The following is a 21,771-nucleotide window of genomic DNA, read 5'->3' as shown; positions in this document are numbered from 1 at the left end:
AATAGGTATACCTATTCCATTTTATACATAAAAATTACTATTCTTTCGTCGCAATTTTAATTCCTCCACATAACGCATCGTGGGCTTCACGGAAGACAAATAGAACAAACAATACAATAAAACAATAGTTGTTTGGTCGTGAAGCTGATGGTTGAAATCACACTGACAACCGGATATTTCGTATGACAACAACACGCCAATGATGGAACAAAGTCATAAAAAGTGGTTGTATCGTTCCCGATTTTCAGTACCTATTGTGGTTTGGAATCGTGCCAATGAATAGGTAAATAAGAACGACAAAATGAAAAACTCTGTGTGTTGGTAATGATCTCAAACAAAACATTTTGTGTGTTGACATAAGTGCAATTTCTAGAACCAATTTACACGGTTGTAAGGCTTTCCTCAGATCATTTTTAAGATGATGTTTATGGATGCCGCTGGTGGAATACCTAAGCGAAACATCGATCATACTTCTAGAAGTGGGACACAGAGGTAAGTGCTTATGTTTATTGTTTTGCTCCCAAAAGATTACTCTAAACTTTTCTGTGCATTTTATTGTACTATGGTCTATGAGATTTCGACAACAAATACGCCCAGGCGGTTTAGCATAATTTGCGTTTACGCGCGCGAGTCCATACTACCTATACTATACCTACTTGAAGTTGCGCTTGATGTAACATGGAGTCGCGTACGAGAATGCAACTCGTGCTAGCAAGTCTGGTCTCAGCACGTTTAGTATTTAGGCCCCTCCAGACTATGCGCGTGAATCGCGGGCGAAGCCGCGAACGCAAGTGTGGCGTCGATTTCGCAGAATGTTCACGCTTTCGCGCCTTGTTCTCCGTTTTTAGGGTTCCGTACCCAAAGGGTAAAACGGGACCCTATTACTAAGACTTTGCTGTCCGTCCGTCCGTCTGTCACCAGGCTGTATCTCACGAACCGTGATAGCTAGACAGTTGAAATTTTCACAGATGATGTATTTCTGTTGCCGCTATAACAACAAATACTAAAAACAGAATAAAATAAAGATTTAAATGGGGCTCCCATACAACAAACGTGATTTTTGACCAAAGTTAAGCAACGTCGGGAGTGGTGAGTACTTGGATGGGTGACCGTTTTATTTTAGCTTTTTTTTTTGTTTTTTTTTTTTGCATTATGGTACGGAACCCTTCGTGCGCGAGTCCGACTCGCACTTGCCCGGTTTTTTGTCGGTATTTCGGCCTGCGTCAAAGGAGACGCGAAGCGCGAACTTGCAAGACTCGTCCACATTACACGATATTTTGGCTCCTCTGTGGCAAGATAAATACTAATTCTATTATGATTATATTATATTAAGCAGCTATATTTTACGGTTTTACAATAAAACAAAATGGAAAAACAGCTAAATCACGTATGATGCCATAGATAACTAACAGTTAAACTCGATCAGCTGATGCTTTTCCGCCATATTGCCGCAAACCAAACTGCGAAATCGCCGTGAAGTGTGCGAGCGTGGAGTTATACGTCAACTTCGCGATATGTTCGCTCCGCGACGTCGCGCCGCGATTCACGCACATAGTCTGGAGGGGGCTTTTGAACCATTGATGGTTTTTGTGATGGTTACCTACTCAAAAGTACCGTAATAAAATTACTTTAATAAATAGGTTACTAAGTAACTAATATTAACTCTATTCACAATCCTATTATAGTATTAATGATTCGTTTGCATGCAACCAAATATAGGTACTTATGTTTCAAAATCATAAACAGATATGAAGCCCCTTGAGACATTTACCTTATCTGCGTTCATTGCCTCTCACTGTCTGGTCAACCATGATATTAACTTGCGCAAACACAAACAATTATGTGTTTGTAAACATTACTATATCGTTTATCTAGGAAAATATTTACCTAGACCCTTTAGATTGGCCTACATGGCGGATCAGATAGAATAGAAGGCTTGGCGGCCTGGAACGGATTTGTAACACGCTAAGTACTTAAGTGAAAATTTAATATATAAACTAGTTCTAGTCTCAAAACTCAGACCTATATACTTCTACTAGAAAACCACCGTGAAACTTCTTTACCTACTAACCTCATGAGATAAGCGGTAGACCTAGAGGTATAAAACAAAATTACCAAATACTTTTTTTAATAGCCTATATTGTGTCCCACTGCTGGGAAACAGCCTATAAGCTACGCCTAATCTCTGTTACAAGAAATGTCCGGATTTTTAGGGTGATGCCAGGATTTTTATCAGGACATTTAATTCTTCCATATGGCAACCCTACTTCCGCCAGATACTTAATACCACTTTATTGCTCCTGATCTTGAGTATACCCTCGATATGATAATTGATAACTGAGATTCAACCGCTATGTTCTCGAAGCCTTAATTGGTTTCCTTTGATCTATTATACGGACGAGTATCCATCGACAATGGAACATCAGTCGAGATTACTATTAATCTACGTTGCGCCTGCTTGATCGAAAGCCGTATTTAGCTAAGGCTAGCAATAAATACTGCTAGGCCAACAGTTTAATTCTAATCACGTACTTGACAGACTAATACAGTTAATTGTAGCCCTATGAGCTGTATACCTTACGGAACCCCATCGCTTTGCATTTTGAAACCGTTTAAAAACTAAACTAACCCAACAAAATATTTAGGTAATTATAGAAACTGCTCAGAAAATTTCACGATATTGATTGGGAAATGCGACATGTAGAGGAGAAGTAAGGGCCGTACATACAGCCGGATATACGAAAACAGGCTATAACCGCGAAAATCGAAGTTCGCAAATTGCGGGCATTTTTCTCTGTCACTCTAATTACGCCTTCATTGCAGTAAAAGAGAATGATCCCCGCAATTTGCGAATTTTGGTTTTCGCGGTAGCCCCTCAGTTTTGGCCAAGATAAAAAGGAAACAGTTTCGCTCGCGCTCCACGCTCGCTCCGTCAATAATCGTAGTGAAGTTTGTGATAAGGATTCAGCGAATATTCAATAAGGCAGAGGTAATTTATCGAAAAAAATATTGGTAGCTATGAAATTGGAATGGAGTGACCACACTTAGCATAACAGCCGTAATTAGCCATTCACAGTCACGAGTCACCTGCAATAATTATAAATAACCACAAAAATATGTGTCACGCAGTCACGTTCTTATGGCTCTACAAATAAGATCGTGTCAGATATTTTTGCGGCCTTCTTTGTGTAACATATTATTGCAGGTGACTGTTCAAATGGCTGTTATGACTTTTATACTTACGCGTAATTAGCAGAATGCGTTTGAGCATCAAACAGTTAAAATAAGATTGGATTTAGATAAGGCAAACACAATATAGACACTGTATTTTTATCAGTTTTGATAAGTAAAGAGCAAGATATTTAATATTAATTAAAATATTATTTTTCTTTCTTATATACATATTATCTGCCTCAACTGGCCTCAAGTAGTGTGTATTTTTTATCAGCTTTGATAAGCAAAGAGCAAGACATTAAATATTAATTAAAATATTATTTTTCTTTCTTATATACATATTATCTGCCTCAAGTAGTGTATATTTTTTATCAGCTTTGATAAGCAAAGAGCAAGACATTAAATATTAATTAAAATATTATTTTTCTTTCTTAATAATCGTATCAATGACCAGCCTCAAGTCACCTTCATTTTGTCTCATTCAGTTATATTTTATTTTATTTCTACTAGCAGATTATTGCAATCACCAATATTGGCACAACAAACACAACATTGAGACAGCTGGGCTTTTATTAAAAATGCTTGTCGACTACATTGCCATCGCAGTCCTGTATAACTAGTATAAGTCTGCACTCCTATTATTCATACATAATTATTACCAATTACGATACGAGCTCAGTTAGTAAGGGCTGATTTAGACGGCGCGCGAACTCGTATGCGATTTTAGTTACATTGCGGACTGTTGGTTACGTCCAATTCAACCGACCGATCAAAACCCGCAATGGTATGAAACTCGCATGCGAGTTCTCGCATCGTCTAAATCGGGCTTAAGAATCACAGTTGATACAAGAATGTTTTACAAACAGACAGGCTGTCTGTTTTTTTATGGTGAGCATAATCGTGCGTTGCTGAATTGGTGGTGATTTGCAGGCGTCCATAGGCTACGGTGACTGCATCGGCCCGTATGCTTGTTTGCCATAAAAAAAGAATCGAAATTATTTCTGGCATTTAATTATCTTTTCAGTCGAACGATTCTCGATTATTATCTATAGTAGAGCAAAAGTAGAGCAAACTATTCAACCCCGACGGACCGACGTGACAGCTGGCTTACAAAATGCAATCGGGAGATTATAATTCAGTCTTTAAGATGGAGATTGGCGCAATTGAAAATGCCATTATAGATTATACTGTGCGGAGGGCATTTTAACTGACCAATGATAACTAGAAGAGGTTTACAAGTTGTATATGAAATGTCCATCATCTCAAGGTCATTGTAAATAAGGTAAGGGTGGATAATTTTGTTTTGCGAAGCAAAATGCACCAGTTTTTATAAAAAATACCCAATCTACCCATCGCTCTGTCCCCTGCTGCTGTGTTAATATTTGAAGTGTTTCCCGATTTCTCCAGGATCTCGTCTCGTCATTCTATCTCAATGATGTTGTAACTAATGTATGTTTTTACGATAGTAAATATTTTATATTCAATTTCTATTCCAAAAAGACAACCGGTCCATCTGTGACACCCTTTCGGAAAAAAAAAACTTTTTCTATTCGGCCCAGCCATATCTCCGAGAAATCATGGAACTAACTTAAAAATAAGTTTTCGGCAAAAATTCCATTTTTGGTACAAACTTTTATCGCTGACTGTACTTTTCTTACAACAGACAACTAATACTCATCGGGACAATTCTAAAAACCCCTGACACAATTGGGTTGCGTTGTTTCATCACAGAGTTCCTATTATCATCATCCGATTTATACTATACATGCATGCAAAATTTGAGCTCTATCGGAAACCTGGAAGTGGATCAAATTTAACATGCAAGATTTGATTACAGACAGACAGACAACGGTCAGGTGAAAGTAAATAAAAGCTTGTAATAAAAAAGAGCGACGAATTTAGAGACTTCTTCGATAAATTGAAGTCGGGTTAAAAGGTCCCCCAAATTTATAAAAACAATCGACATCTAAGGGTCCGAACGTAAGGGATGATTAACATTCCGAAGGTTTTCCGTTAGCTTTTTTTGAACTGACCACGTGTGGGCCTTAACTCTTTGAAATAAGGTTTAGAAAATGTCTGTAGTGTGCACGATGGTAGGTACTTGTTATTGTTTTGCCTTCAGAGTGAAGATCATCAAAAGTTGGCCGGAATTTTAATTTATTCCTCTTGGGAAACTTGGGATAGCGCTTCCACAGCTGGCTCGGAATGTCTATTAAAATATTTATAGGCGTTTACTTTCATGCCGGCTGATATAAAACTACTTAGACACTGAAACGCGTTGACTACTATTACACCTGTGTCGCTAATGAACACTAAGTACTCTTTTAATGCATCTAAAAATGATATATAGGAACCTGATGATTGGTCTGATGACATTTGGTAATTTGGCTGAAAAATTTAGTACAGTAAGTATAATTCTTAGGTAAATCAAAGCCGTTGCGTTCATAATTTACCGTTGGACACAAGGAGGTGGTTGACTTTAGGTGGTTGTCAATTAGACTGACCTTTGGACATCAGGAAAAGGTAGTGGTAGAAGAAGAAAATGTAGTGTAGGTACGCCCGGCCGGAAGCAGGCGGGCTGTCGATCGCGTATCGTGATCAATCGGCCCTGTTCCCTGGAGTTGGAGCTGCAGGTTACTGTCCTGGCGGCATATACTATTCTCCTCTAACCACAGAAAAAACATTCTCCAGACTTTACATAGTCGCGCTACCCCCTCTGCCACGGATACGGTAATTTTATTCCATGTTCGAGTCGAAAGTGTCTTTGTGTGACGTCCGTGTCTTTGAACGGACCAATCACGGCACGGGACTTCGCTCACCTCGTCCCGCGCACCCCCGCATTTTGGCATCATCGGTTGCATGAAATAATTGCTCTAAACTCGGTCTAAAAAATTCCTAGTCTATGCCTCTAACTAAGGTAGTGTAGTGCACGCTTTTAACGGGCACGCCGCCCTCGGAGCAACTAGCCAGCGTAAGACTATCCGGGCCACTGATCATTAGTTCATTAATATGAACTTCATTAATATGAACTAATGATCAGTGGCAGTCTAATTTTAGATAGATATCATCAAGACTGACCTTTGGACATCGGAGAAAGGTAATGGTAGTGTACACTGGCCCCGCCCGCAGAGCAACCAGTGAGCGTGACACTATCCGGGTTGCCCCCGAACATCATGATGTTGTTCTTGACCCACTGCAGCGCGAACGATTGGTCCTTCAGGCCTGCGTTGCCTGGGGCTTGCTCGTCACCAGTACTCAGGAAACCTGGAGAAGTTATTATCAATGAATACTTAACACGTTATCACAATTTATAGGATTTTGGTTCACCAATCTTACGTCCCATTTTTAAGGACCTACCGCGAACCATCACGTTCGGCGTGTTGCCTCCTTGTCACACCTACGAGATATACAAGTGCGAGAGAGAGGCCATACTTCGAACGTGGTTCGCGGTAGACCGTGGATACAATGCGTCTGAGTAGTCAGTAGACGCTCGAGCGGGGCAGGATGGAGCGTGTGATGTTAATGTTAAAAGCACAGAGCACAGCGGCTACGTGTGCGTGCGCTAAAATGTTGGAGCCGTGCACGCACACGTCACGCAAGTGGTGTGCCGTCTCTTAAGGACCTGTATATCGCAACACGCATATGCATCCGCGGGTGTGCACAGATCTTAAACAAATGCAACACGAGCGGCCTGAGTGATGCACGGTGGCCCTTTAGACATGTCATTGGACACTCTAAGCTCAACCCGTCTGCACACTGTAGGTATTACTTTTTGCTGCCTTTTCTTCCCATCAGTTTTTGGCCTTAATCATACAATGTAGTACTCACCTAGCGGCCCCAACCTATAGTTCAAAGTGACGACCACCATGTCCCAGTCCATGATATTGCTGGCATCATACAGGGCTCCAGCGCCGTACATGAAGGCGCCCCCGTGAATGAACACCAGGACCGGCAGGTTGGCGCCGGCGTTCAGCTTTGGCGTATGCACGTTGACGTACAAGCAGTTCTCAGATCCTGGGAAGAAAGGGCATAATACGTAGGCTTAATTTCACCTATCAGGTATTCTAATTTTAAAAACGGGTTGATAATTATTAAATTGTACAACCGGACTTAATCGCGTATTTAAGTATTACGATTTAGCCAGTCTTCTCCGAGACCACGGGAACAACGCTGTCCTCCAAGCGTCGGAGGTAAATACTTAAATACGCGATTAAGTCTCGTTGTACAATTTAATAATGTGTAAAAATCATGAAAGTTTAAATCAGGTTAATAATTAGATCTGAATTACATATGGATTTGATCTGGCAGTGTCAAAAGTGACATTGTTCAACAACAAACGTCACTTTTGACACTGACAGATCAAATCCTTATCTAATCCAGATCTAATTAGTAAGCTATTATTAAAACCAGAATACGCTTGTATGACTTATAGTCAGTGTTGCCAACTCGGATTTTGAAAAAATGCTAGACTAATGTCTAGATTATGCCAAAATTATGCCAAAGATTTTTGAAACACCTATGCTAAAAAAATGCTAAAATATCACTTGAAATTAGACACTTAAAACACATACATTTTTAAAATTTACCGCCTTTTTCTACTGACAAGATCTGCTTGACCAACTTTATATAGTCCGTTGACGTCCATCCGTCCACAAAAATCAAAATTCATATGAAAATATGAACCACATAAGGCGATGGCGCATATTGTTGCTGCCAAGTTGGTGCAAACTTGGCTTAGACTAAATTATGCTAAAAAATATGCCAGATGCTAAATGGAAAATTTTGGTGCCAAAGCGAGTGAAAATATGCCAGATCTGGCATCATTTATGCCAAGTTGGCAACACTGCTTATAGTTGAACTAGTGCTGACGATCACCGAACTAAGCCGACATCCAGATAGACGGACATGGCGAAAATATAAGGGTTGCTAGTTGTCTACGAATCCCTAAAAAGCAATAATTATATCAAATAAATTGCTTCCCGGTTTTCTAGGGAATATCAAATAAGAAGTGTTAAGGTATAGATTGTTGTCTTTAAATAAATAAATTCATTCATTAATTCAGATAGGTACGTGACAAATAAACAATCTTTTTTCGCCTCCGAACTCAGTGAAAGATCAATAGTGTTACCAAATAATTGTAGTTTTTGTCATCAGGGCTAAATATACAATATACATACTTCCAACTGACTTTCAAAGATTCATATCGATATTCACCAGACGTGTTTGTTTGATATTCGAAAGTAACATATTTATATATGTCCCAGACAAGGTTGAAATAAATAAATAGGTTTGTCAGCTAGTTAGTGAAATTGATAACAGCTCTTACCTACAACTTTCTTCACAAAGGGATCGTACTGCATACAATCAGAAAGTGGCCTCGACGCGTCCCACGTTCCCGCCCATGGCTTCATATGTTGCGGCTCCTATAACAATCAAATAAAAGGTACATATTCATGGTAAGACCCAATTTGGAACTTTTTTGTATACTTCAAAACTCGAATTGAATTTGTACTTCTTCTTAAAGAGACCGCTCAAGTGCGAGTCGGACTCGCGTTCCAAGGGTTCCGTAGATTTCAGAATTTTTCACACCGTATTTTTTTAAGTGAAACGCGAGTGAAATATCTTTATAAAACCCGTAGGGGTCAGATCAAAAACTGAGTAGTTAAGTCCGACTCACGCTTGACCGCACATTTCTAATAGGTTTTCCTGTCATTTATAGGTAAAGAACTATTTTGTGTAACTGTGTAACAACTTCTAAACTTAAATTATAAAAAAATATATTCTTGTTGTAATTCTCACAATGAGCTCTTTTATTTGATATGTAACACGATGTAGTTTGAAAAACTTAATTGGTCTAGTAGTTTCGGAGAAATAGGCTGTGACAGACGGACAGACAGACAGTCGTCCGAGTGATCCTATAAGAGTTCCGTTTTTTCCTTTTGAGGTACGGAACCCTAAAAATGGCTTCCATCAAATTTATAACGAATTCACTAATGGCTTATGTGTAGGGTTTGCACGACGGATCCGAAATGTATGGGAAGATCCGCGGATCCGGATCCAGATCCGGATAATTTCATACATTTCGGATCCGGATTGCAAACCCTACTTATGTGTGCTCGTAGTATGACGTTGTTCGGTAGTTGCTTTTAGTAAAGTGATAGCTGTGGCCTATTTTATAAAGCTACAAATTACAATTTACAAGCGGAAGTCTCGTTCTAACACATAGGGTTAGAAAGAGACTTCCGCTTGTAAATTGTAACTTGTAGCTTTATAAAATGGGCCACTGGTTGTTAACTAAATAATGGTTAAACGCATCTCAAGATCAATTCTTCATTAGCTGCATACTCCCACGTCAGTACACTTACTCTGTCAATATGACAGTTCAAATAAGCAAAAAACAAAAAGTTATCTCTAGACCTTCGCCATTTTGAAGTTCAACCGGAAATGGGAATTTGTACTTGTACAAGCACGCGGGGCGATTTTCCTCGTTAAGAAGAACAAAAAGCAGTTAAAAGTAAACGTTAAAAATTACCGTTAATTGCTAAACTTTTCCTCTGGGTTTTCAATTCGCTAACTCGTATAATTAACGTAAACTGCAAATGAATATTGACTGTATAATACACCGCTTTAGACTTAAATTGCAGTGTTAATTGGGAGTGAAATTGGGACCTTTTCATTCGGACACAAATAACTTGCATCAAATTGTGTGGGCGATTTCTTAACTTTAAGTGAGACCCTACACATAGTCCCGACTCCCGAGTCCCGAGCGTCGGCGTCTATTTTAGTCAACTCTATGGCTGCTGCTCCATGCCACGACTGCGCAGTGACACAGAATAAATAATAGTACTAGGTACAGAAGACTCACTCTCTAACAAAACGCGTCTGTTGCGTGTGTCGTGTGTTATGGCAAACCACAAAATTGGGGTCGAAAGAATGTACTTTTAGATACCTGTAGCAAAGAGACGAAATCGCGGAGTGAGACACGCCTGGCAGTGACGCCATTTTCCATAGTGCTTACTCTAGTAAGCACTAGGTCTACGCCGACGGTCTAAAGACGCTAGTGTGGATTGATCCTTATAACCAAATTTGTCTTCAGATCTAACTTTTTAGACACTTTCTTAATTAATATATTGCAAATAAAGTAGTAAATTTTTGGCATGGAATAATAAATTGACAGGGGCGTCACGCACACACAAATTAAAACTGTTCATAAGTAATTTTATAATAGAAAGGTATATTAGATACTACAATGTGACGATTGGGAAAGGACAATGAGCATTTATTTTGTTGTCTATATCGAATACGGTACCTATTTTGAGTAAGGAAAAAAAAGAGCCATGAAGAAGTTCTTTTTGCCAAGTTTTCGAGAAATTCCTTTGTATTCATATTGGTTGCGTGACCGCGATCTATTAGCCATGTTAAATGCTTCTCCTGTAATTATATGGCAAATACCGGAGTTTCCGATTACGTACTTGTACTTTTTGCATGCATTTATTGTTCCCACCCTCGCACTGCGAAAATAAATGGTGTACCCTTATTTTACCGCCAAATTTTTTGCAGAATTTTGTTATACAGAAAATTATTCATAGAATAATGGAATCGCAGATTTTTATTACAATTAATTCTGTTTCTTCGATTATTCATTTCAAAGAAACATATTTTGTAACTTGATTAAACTTCAGAATATTTATTCAAAGATTTTTAAATAAAATAAAAGACTGACTGTAGAATTATTATTCATTGAATATTATTTGTGCGACACTACATTTCACAGAATATTAATTTCCACAATTATTATTTTACAAAATTACCTTTCATATACTCTTAGTATTCATTGAAATTGCTAAAAAAGGAGTTTAGGTTACTTTAGAGCTGCAACCTCTAAGAAAACGAACCCTTGCTGGAAAAGTGGGTTAGGTTAGGTTAGGTTAGAACTGCGACCCCCAAGAAAAAGAACTGTTGCCAGAAAAGTGGGTTAGGTTAGGTTAGAACTGCGACCCCCAAGAAAACGAACTGTTGCCAGAAAAGTGGGTTAGGTTAGGTTAGAACTGCGACCCCCAAGGAAACGAACTGTTGCCAGAAAAGTGGGTTAGGTTAGGTTAGGTTAGAACTGCGACCCCCAAGAAAACGAGCTGTTGCCAGAAAAGTGGGTTAGGTTAGGTTAGAACTGCGACCCCCAAGAAAACGAACTGTTGCCAGAAAAGTGGGTTAGGTTAGGTTAGAACTGCGACCCCCAAGAAAACGAACTGTTGCCAGAAAAGTGGGTTAGGTTACGAGTAGGTAGAACGGCAACCCCTAAAAACGAATTCCTTCCAGAGAAGCAGATTGCGTTAAATTAACGACTAAGTAAATACAATTCGACTAAATGACTATTCTGTATATTAAATTTTGGTGAACTGTATTTATAAGAAGTGACTTTTCTACAGATCGATGATTCTGTGGAATGAGATTACATGAACAAATTGTTCATGAAACAAAACTAATGTTTCAAATTTTTGGTGAAACGTAACTAATCCGAACTAAAATTATTTAAAGTAAATATTCTATGTAAAGATTATTTTGCGATTTGAAATTACTTGAAACATTTTCTGTGAAACGAAAATCTGCAGAAAAATTGACGGCAAAATAAAGGTAAACCAAAATAAATACCTACGCAAATAAAATAAATACAACAAAACACCACCAAAAGTGCTAAATTCGAAATTCGACACGTGTTTCGCTTCCCTAAGAGAGGAAACACGATAAGGAAGGAGGAGTGTCTCGTAGAGTTTCAGAATGTGTCGTGTTTTGTCCCGGCTTCAGAACGTTCAACAAATGTTTTCCGTACTTTATTAATTAACCATTTCATGAACGTTGTCTAAAGTTCACTGATTTGGGATACACAGGTACCTAAGCCAAAAACAGAAGTTTGGGAATGTGTGCACCTGATTCATTAAGGGTACATTCAAGCTGTTAACTCCAAGGAACCACATTAAAATTGCGAGTGGAATAATAATACGGAGAATCAACATTTGTGGGAAACACTGTCAGAATAACGCAATCACGTCGATAAGAGCATCTGGCAATACTTCGCGAGATTAAATTTCTACATTATAATAACTGAACGTCTTTATTGTCGGGCCCAAATTGCGCTAAAAAGCCTACAAAAGTCAAAACCATTTATTGTGATCATATAACATAGTATTAAATAATACTAATTAGTAATTATATGGACCCTGCAAGGGCGCAGCAATCTTATAGGTAACTAGCAACACGCCCCGGCTTCTCACGGGTAACTGAAAACCTAAAACCTTCCCCAATAATCACTATTGATAGTTGCAAACCGCATCAAAATCCGTTCAGTAGTTTTAGAGTTTATCGCGAACATACAGACACATAAACAGACAGACGCGGCGTACTTTATTTTATTAAAGTGTAGTGATTAAATATCGCACTGTATTCAAACATGCATTCATTACCAAGTCATCAAAAGTAAGTACTATTTACGCTTCGTGGCAAGTTAAGTCTTATATTTATAAATAGAAACTCGGTTACCTTGAAAACCTGTCGCCGGAATGAACCTCATATCTCTTAGGTAACTAGTTAACTAGACAGAAAATAATAATAATGGCTATTGTTTCTAGTTTTTACATAAAGGTGCTCATTGTATTATACAATACATACAATATTACATACAATATTAGGCCTTGACTATTATGACTGTTTAAACTTAGTTTTAGTTGTAGTTTTAGTTTTTTGCAAGCCAGATGCTGGTGAAATATGTTATTGTCTGACCATCTTTTGTAACATATTTCATGCAAAATAAAGTTAGTAGTATTTGTATTTGTACACCGTGTTTTTGGATTGACTACACTACACTATGGCAGTGGCGCTGGATTGGGTGAGCTGGAACATAAAGAAGGCCATCATTCCAGTTACTGGACTATAGTCCGTTTTTTTTAGCATTAGAAAGAACTTCGCAGAAGTAAGCTTGTGGTTTCAAATCCGGCACTTTTAGCGGTAATAATTTGAAGTAAATTATGTGTATCGAACTTGCTACATTAGATAATTCAATAATTATTAACAATTAAAGAGCCTGACAAAAACTGCACGCTTGCTTCTATGGAGTTCTTTATAATGCAAAAAAAAACGAACTATAGAGTGCTTACTGGAATGATTAATATATTCCTGTTGGATTAGATATGAACCGGGTATAGTCTACCGTTCCAGATTCTAAGTCCTTCAGATAAATACAAACCTAATTATTGGCCTAGGAAAAATGGCGATATCGTAAAATAAGTTTTGAGACTCGAATGATATTGATTATTCCTCTATTGAAAATGCACGTTGCCGTTAGCTAAGTGTACCAAAGAGGCCATTTATAACTCGTACAAGTATAACTGCCATATTGGAACTTTAACTTTCCTAATTAAGTGTGAAGTTTCTAAACAATGTTCTATGTTAAACTTGGTATAGCCTGGAGTTATAATAATATTATAGCCTGGAGGGACATTAAAATACGGTCCTGCCGGCGAATTATGGCTAGCATTATCCATCTTTATCCACGTGATAAAATAACTGTCACTTTTTAACACCGCGGGAAGGAAAGTGACCGACACCGTTTTACTCGGAGTAATTAACAATTAATTACTCCGAGCCGTTTTATCACGCTGTCACGTAGACAAGAACGGCCATATCCGTACTGATTTGATATTCTGCATCAATATTTTTTTGAGACTAGTGTTGAGACTAATGTCAACAACAGATTTTAAAAAACACAGAGCCACCCCACCTTCGAGCAACACGGAAGGGAGGCGGCATTCGCACTACTTCCCCTCTGCCGAGGTACAAGATTAGCACGTCAATCTAATCTAGCGCGGGTAATAAAACTAGTTGCACTTGGATTTTTCACTAGACCGAGTCCAGACGCGCGCGTGAACACTGCTGCACAAAAATGCCTGTTTGCTCGGTTTTTTGTTATAAAAAGAGGTTGGGGACATCAAATTTACAAAAAGAAAGTTTTACATTTCACATGTAATATTTTATTTTACATATCATACGTTAAATTACATTTAAATACAATTATTATATTTTAGTCTCAAGTAATTGTTGGATTTATCGATTTTGCTCGCTCAGTACAAATTGCGGATCGGTCGAGCGACAAATCCGACTTCTCATCTCTCAGAATACAATGACATACTTCAACGAAAATGTGTTAGTGTGCGTGTTGTGACACTAGTCACTCGTCCGTACACAAAAAGAGATCGAGATTTGCAAGATTTGTCTTTGACGTGCGTCATTTTCTATGTATTTGTGTCGTCATTACAGATTGGATTTTGTATGTAAGTGTGTGAGAAGTGCGACTGTGTGCACCTTTCCCCCCGCGAAAAATGGCAGAAAGATTTGTACGGTGAGATATCGCTTGGGCCCCTCCCTTCCGACGTGTCGGAAGCCGGTGTTGCTCGAAGCACCCCACGCTATAGCGTCTTCCGAGAGTTGACGTCTAGCTGCTGCTCGACGCAACGGACGCAGCACTTACTTATACTGGAGTCAGTTACGGATCGCTGCCATATATGACCCAAAAATTTTTTATTAAGCTATGAGCTTCATCACATATGATCTCTGAGTAATTCTAAGCATTTCTAGCCTCGGAGGCGATAAGAAGCGTGCGTCTAGTCGAGGAGGGCGGAGTACAAAGATGGCCGCCACCCGTCATCATTCAAAAAAATCTGTTCTGGTCTTGGTGGCTACTAGGGCAAGTATGGTATCATTTTCGTATAAACCGAAGACGTGGAATTCATTGCTGATATTTGTTTTATTCAGTTTCATAGTAATTTTGCAAGAAAAACGTAAAAAGATAAAAATTTGGGATGGAGGTTTTTGCTTTGAGAGCTAATAACTTTTGTATAGTGGCCAAAAGTATCATACAAAAAATACTATAATAAAGCGCAATTTATGCAGCTTCTAAACATATACATGTTTAGTAATATCCTACTGCAAAAAGATGGTGAAAAAATTATTAAATGACCGCAGCGCGGGTAGTTGGACTCTCGCTAGGCGGCGTTTATCTTACAAAATGGTCGAGTACGAGTATCTACGTAGGTAACTATGCTTACTTTGCTAGATTTTATGATGACGAATAAAATGCTTTCTGTATATTTAACGTCCGCAGTTTCCAGTACACAGACATAATTCTGGTATAGGTTAAAAAAATACACACAGGTATCCCCGCGGGGCTTCGTTGGTTTGTCACCAAGTCATTCTTGCATAACTTATATTAGTATGACAAATATACATAGCTGTTATGATTTCTAAATGTAAGCTCTCCGCATAATAGTTATTTGTTTTACAAGGGGGCAAAGTTGTTGTTTAACCGCTCGTGCTAATATTGATACCCGAGATTTCAAAATTGAACCACGAGCGTAGTGAGTGGTTCGAAAAATGGAATCTTGAGCGTTGTAAGGGTTTCAAAGAACGAGGGTTAAACAAAATTTGCCGCCGAGTGAAACACAGAATTTTTCACCACACCAACCTGAAGCAAATATTAAATGTAAAATATCAAACAAAATCAAACCAAATCAAATCCAAATGAATGTTATGTGCAGGTTGAAGTTATTTATTAAAAACAACAAGTAAGTACCTATAAAATTACTTAAAGTGAGTTATAGCATGAAAATTATCGTGAAAATAAATATTTTGCCTCTTCCTAAGTAGTACAATTTCTCTCATAAATAGTGTTTTAATATTATCAGCAAAAATAAGAGCGCTATTTTATTAGAATAATTTTATTTATAATAGGGTGACGGCACCAGTAATGGACACGGCACCAATTATGGACATTTTTTACGTTGATCGAATTTTTTAAGCAACTGTCCCAACATTTTTCAACTGGCAACAGTAAAGCATAACCAATAGACGTTTGAGCTGTCATTTTGACACATGTCACCAAAATCAGCCGTTTTGTTCTAAGATGGCTGCGAAGTGAAATCTCGTTGCGGGCGGTGGTCATAAAAATCCGTTATTGTTGTTGAAATCGTTAAGGAGGTGAGTACATATTTGTGCATGCTGTTATCTTGTGTTATGTTGTAATGAGATTTGATGTTATTTTTACTGAATAATACTATATTGCAAGTAAATTGAGCTAAGTTGAATATGTCCAATCACAGCAATAAGTTTTTTGTGGGGTTTGTTCATTACTGGATTCGATATTTTATGAAATTCAGTAATGGACAAGTGTCCAAGCTTAAGCTTTTTATTACTTTTTTAGTTTATTGTGTTAAATTATTTAATTTATTGCACTAAACATTTGAGTTGGGTTGATTTTGTGATTGCTCTTTATTTTCCAATAATGGACGATGTCCATAACTGGGATTTTTAGTTGTCCATAATTGGGCTCTTTGTTTTGTCTTAGATGGATGGATAAATGTGGTCGGACTGCAAAAACTGCCAGGGTAAGGCGAGGCCGACCAAGCCATACGTCAACAGGTTTATTTTGCTATTATAATCCGTTTTTTATTCATCCTATTTTTCGATGAGGCAAATAATAGCTGTCACGTGGTACCACAAATTTGGTCGGACTGCAAAATCTGCCAGGCTACGGTGAGGCCGACCAAGCCATACGTCAACAGGTTTTTTTTAGCTATTATAATCCGTTTTTATTCATCCTATTTTTCGACAAGGTAAATTGTAGCTGTCACGTGGTACCACAAATTTGGTTGGACTGCAAAAACTGCCAGGCTACGGTGAGGCCGACCAAGCCATACGTCAACAGGTTTATTTTAGCTATTATAATCAGTTGTATCATTCTATTTTTTGATGAAGTAAATTGTAGCTCTCACGTGGTACCACAAAATTGGTCGGACACAGGATCCTGCCAACACAGGATTTGGCCGACCACTTTACTTTTACTGTCCGCAAAGGCAGCTATCGTAACATACAAGTTTCATACGATTTTTCGATAAGATTTTTTTGATGTTTTTTTTATAACTGTGGTCGGACTGCAAAAACTGACTGGTTATGGTGAGGCCGACCAAGACACGTCAACAGGTTTATTTTAGCTATTATAATCTGTTTGTTTCATTCTATTTTTCGATGAGGTAAATTGTAGGGATTGTAGCTGTCACGTGGTACCACAAATTTGGTCGGACTGCAAAAACTGCCCGGCTAAGGTGAGCCCGACCAAGCCATACGTCAACAGGTTTATTTTAGCTATTATAATCCGTTTTTTTCATCCTATTTTTCGACAAGGTAAATTGTAGCTGTCACGTGGTACCACAAATTTGGTTGGACTGCAAAAACTCGTAGCCTGGCAGCAAAAACTGCCAATTCTATTTCTTGATGAGGTAAATTGTAGCTCTCACGTGGTACCACAAATTTGATCGACCCAATCGCCAATCGGCCGGCCAATACAGGATTTGGCCGACCATTTTTTTTTACTGTCCTCAAAGGCAGATATCGTACCATACAAGTTTCATACGATTTTTCGATAGGTCTTTTTCATGTTTTTTTTTTATAAATTTGGTCGGACTGCAAAAGCTGCCAGGTTAAGGTGAGGCCGACCAAGACATACGTCAACAATTCTATTTTCTATTTTTCGATGAGGTAAATTGTAGCTGTCATGTGGTCCAATAAATCTGGTCGGACTGCAAAAACTGCGAGGCTAAGATGAGGCCGACCACTTTTTTTTTACTGTCCCCAAAGTCAGGTACCCTACCATACAAGTTTCATTCTATTTTTCGATGAGGTATTTTTTTTATGTTTTTTTGGTCCAACGTTTTCGCCATTTGTACAAAATCTGCCAGGTTAAGCCTAGGCCGACCAAGTGCGTTGGACGGTACTAAATGTCAGGTACCTCTACAGGGTAGGTACATTCTATTTTTTGATCAGGTTTGTTTCATGCAGCCGGCAACCGGACTAAAACTCTTATAGTATAACTTAGAAATCTAAATGAAAGTTCAAATAGCGTTAATAAAAGTTGATTTGTGACATCATTTGTTTCATTTATGTGTTCAATACAAAAGTGTCCATTAATGGATGTTCATAATTGGGTCCATGTCCATGACTGGGTGTCCATTACTGAATTTTTGATGTCCATCAATGGTGATTTCGTAAATTTCAATTTATATATTTTTTATTAATTATGTATTAGACATACAGAATTTATGGTTTTGTTTAAATGTTCCTCATGTATTTAAGTGCCGAAAAAAAAATCACCATTTTTGTATCGTCAAAAAACATCCCATTTTTAAACGAAATTCTAATTTAGTGCGCTTAACATGTCCATGATTGGTGCCGTCACTCTAGTTATTTCTCGGACCCAATTTTGGACCCGGGTATATCCTTAAACTACGTTCAAAAGAGAGGTATGGGCACTGCCATCTCGCTTTGTGTGGTAGGGCACAGCACAGCGGATGTCATTCCAGATCTATCCGAGCAGAGCCCAACTGGGGAAGTACGTACTTACCTCCACCTTACAAAAAACACCGGTCAAATAACACTAGGCCCCACTCAAATCGTTGCAAGTGCATTAAAATTAAAGTGCATAAAATTATGTCTGTATAATGAATTATGTCTGGATGAAAGTATTTTATTCGTCATCATAAAATCTAGCAAAGTAAGCATACCTACGTAAATACTCGTACTCGATCATTCTGTAAGATAAACGACGGTCCGCAAGATAAACGAAAGTCCAACTATCCGCGCTGCGGTCATTTAATAATTTTTTCGCCATCTTTTTGCAGTAGGATATTACTCAACGTGTATATGTTTAGAATCTGCATGAATTACGCTATATTATAGTATTTTTTATATGATATTTTTGGCCACTATACAAAAGTTATTAGCTCTCAAAGCAAAAACCTCCATCCTAAATTTTCATCTTTTTACGTATTTCTTGTAAAATTACTATGAAGCTGAAAAAAACAAATATCAGCAATGAATTCTACGTCTCCGGTTTATACGAAAATGATACCAAACTTGCCCTAGTAGCCACCAGGACCAGAATAGATTTTTTTGAATGATGACGGGTGGCGGCCATCTTTGTACCCCCCCACCCCTTATTGCCTCCCAGGCTTGAAATGCTTAGAATTACTCAAAGATCATATGTGATGAAGTTCATAGCTTAATAAAAATTTTTTGGGTCAACTTCATAACTGACTCCGCTATTAACCCCAACGCTTAAAAGACTAGTGTGAGGTGCCCTTATAATTGGTTCCAGATTTTTGTAGTAATCTGTATTCTCGGCTAGAAGTGGGCTAAAATTGACTATGGAACTAGCAGATTGCTGCATTATATGCAGCATTATTTACTATTAGATAGAATATATATTTAAATCCCACGATTATAACAACGGCAACCAAATACGAGGAAACACTGCAAATATACTTAGTTACCAGACAAATACGATAATATTTTCTTGTTTACGTATACCTATCTCTTCTTGTACACACGTTTGGAATAAAATAGTTCATATGTAGGTGTAAAAACGGTTTTTTGCCAAAACGTTGGTAAAAATCTATAGACACTGTTTACTGTTTGTTATTTTGTAATGACTTTGTTTGATTTTCCTATTGATGACCTCATAGCCTAGCCCTGGTGGGTAGTGTCCTTGCCTACGAAGCAGGAAGTCCCGGGTTCGAATTCTGGCGAGGGAATTATTCATTTATGTTTAACAAATAAAAACCCGAGTAATGGATGTTTTCTATGTATATAAATATTTATATACAACTATATATTACCTATATACTAGGAACGCGCTCCGACATCGCACTACTTACACTTTCTTCAATAATCAGTATAATCACTCTATTGATAGGTGAAAACCGCAAGAAAATCCGTTCAGTAGTTTTTAGAGTTTATAGCGATTTATACAACTGAACATGTAATTTAATTTAATTATAATTTGTAAGATGTGGACCAATGTTGTTAAAAAGAATTAACAACTATTAAAAAAAGTGCAAAACTCATTTCTCATAATTAATAGTGTCTTGCCTTCAACGAGTTAAAATGTTAAAATATAATGAAATGCCGTCGACAACATTTCTCTTATAAATCAAGTTATTAGTCACTCATAATACGTACCCTGAACCTATACTTTCCAACCGGCGGCCTGGCATACGGTATTCCTTCAAAGCTGGCATACGGCCGTCCCTTGGTCGAGACCTTCCACGACCCCTGGAGCACTCCCTGGGTGACTCGCACCACGGGTTTCGACCCCTGGCCTAAAGCCGAGGACACACACGCGAAAAGAAATAAAAGATTAACCGTAAACATTTTGTTAAATTGGAACGCGGATTGAAACGTGCGCCCGCGCCGCCGGTCGCGTGGGACTGATTAATGTTTATTATCGTCTCGGGCTCCCGGCTTGTCAACTTGCGAGTTATTCTTAAAAATAAATGATTACGCGGTGTAGTTTTAATTTGAACTCTAATGCGTGGTGTGTGGGAACAAATTAAAATGGTGAACGGTTGCGGTTATCTTTATGAGTTTTCTATGTAGTTAGTGCACCCATGTTTATTTATATGTACCATAAATATGATAACAATGGGAGTTTATATGTTATTTGTCAAACGTTGAAAACATGTGCTAAACTGAACGCGCATTGACTGTTAATTATAATTAAAATTCAGATAACATTTAGATAGACTTCACGACACGTAAGTAGGTACATTTTGATCTTTCGATATTCCTCTAGGCCAATTCTTCAATTCGAACCTACAAAATCATTTATCTTTCTGGTGAAGTTCATACATATTGTATCATTACCACTCCCGATATAGTCTAATAAACATGGCACAGTGCATGGGGGCTGTCCATAAATTACGTCATCGATTTTTGACGATTTTTGAACCCCCCCCCCCTAAAATCATCCAAAAATCATGCTTCGAATGACCCCGTTTCCTCCTACGTCATGCTACCATCATCCGATGTCCAGACCCCCCCCCCCTATTTGAAATGACGTAATTTATGAATAGCCTCATGGCATGGAAAGGCACCCGGTTGACCCTAAGACCTCATTCCGCCTATTCGATAAAGTCATCAATATGTCGATAAGGTCTAAGGTCTCAGAGGTCTTAGCGTGAACTTACACAAATAGAATCCCGATAACATCACAAATCATGCCTCTGAAATATGAACGTACGAACCAATCTTAGAATGCACTTTATTCTTGTTTATTCAAATTGATAGTTTAGCGCGACAATTATTAGCTTCAGTTAGGAGCCAAAACTTTTAATTAACGAAAGAGTAGTAAACTCTTAGCACTGGCAGGCTGCCACACAGAGATAGATTCTAGAAATAAACCTTTCCTTTTTTTAGGGTTCAGTACCCAAAGGGTAATAACGGGACCCTATTACTAAGATTCCGCTGTCCGTCTGTCTGTCAGCAGGCCGTATCTGATTAACCGCGTGATAGCGAGGCAGTTGAAATTTTCACAGATGATGTATTTCTGTTGCCGCTATAACAACAAATACTAAAAATAGAATATAATAAATATTTAAGTGGGGCTGCCGTACAACAAAGTGATTTTTTTGCCGTTTTTTGCGTAATGGCATGGAACGCTTCGTGCGCGAGTCCGGCTTGCACTTGACCGATTTTATTTTCAACTTAAGATCCGAGGTG

The 21,771-nt window shown here is 38.2% G+C and overlaps 1 protein-coding gene and 1 long non-coding RNA gene across 2 annotated transcripts in view; one reads left to right on the top strand and one right to left on the bottom strand.

The window, feature by feature from the left end:
• Positions 1–20,488, bottom strand: part of LOC134669999 (carboxylic ester hydrolase-like) — a 41,833-nt gene extending 21,345 nt beyond the window's left edge. Inside the window, exons 1-4 of the mRNA XM_063527646.1 lie at positions 20,233–20,488; positions 8,501–8,597; positions 7,003–7,188; positions 6,253–6,438 (exon numbers count right to left, since the gene is read on the bottom strand). Of these exons, the coding sequence (XP_063383716.1) occupies positions 6,253–6,438; positions 7,003–7,188; positions 8,501–8,597; positions 20,233–20,424 (661 nt within the window). The 5' untranslated portion in view covers positions 20,425–20,488. The remainder of the gene's footprint in view (positions 1–6,252; positions 6,439–7,002; positions 7,189–8,500; positions 8,598–20,232) is intronic.
• The window catches only part of LOC134670037 (uncharacterized), a 366,992-nt gene that overhangs the window by 290,041 nt on the left and 55,180 nt on the right, over positions 1–21,771 (top strand). The window lies entirely within an intron of this gene.

This window comes from Cydia fagiglandana, chromosome 13, assembly GCF_963556715.1.
Source record: "Cydia fagiglandana chromosome 13, ilCydFagi1.1, whole genome shotgun sequence".
In the NCBI taxonomy this organism is placed as follows: Eukaryota; Metazoa; Arthropoda; class Insecta; order Lepidoptera; family Tortricidae; genus Cydia; species Cydia fagiglandana.
This window is presented reverse-complemented; position numbering and strand designations above follow the sequence as displayed.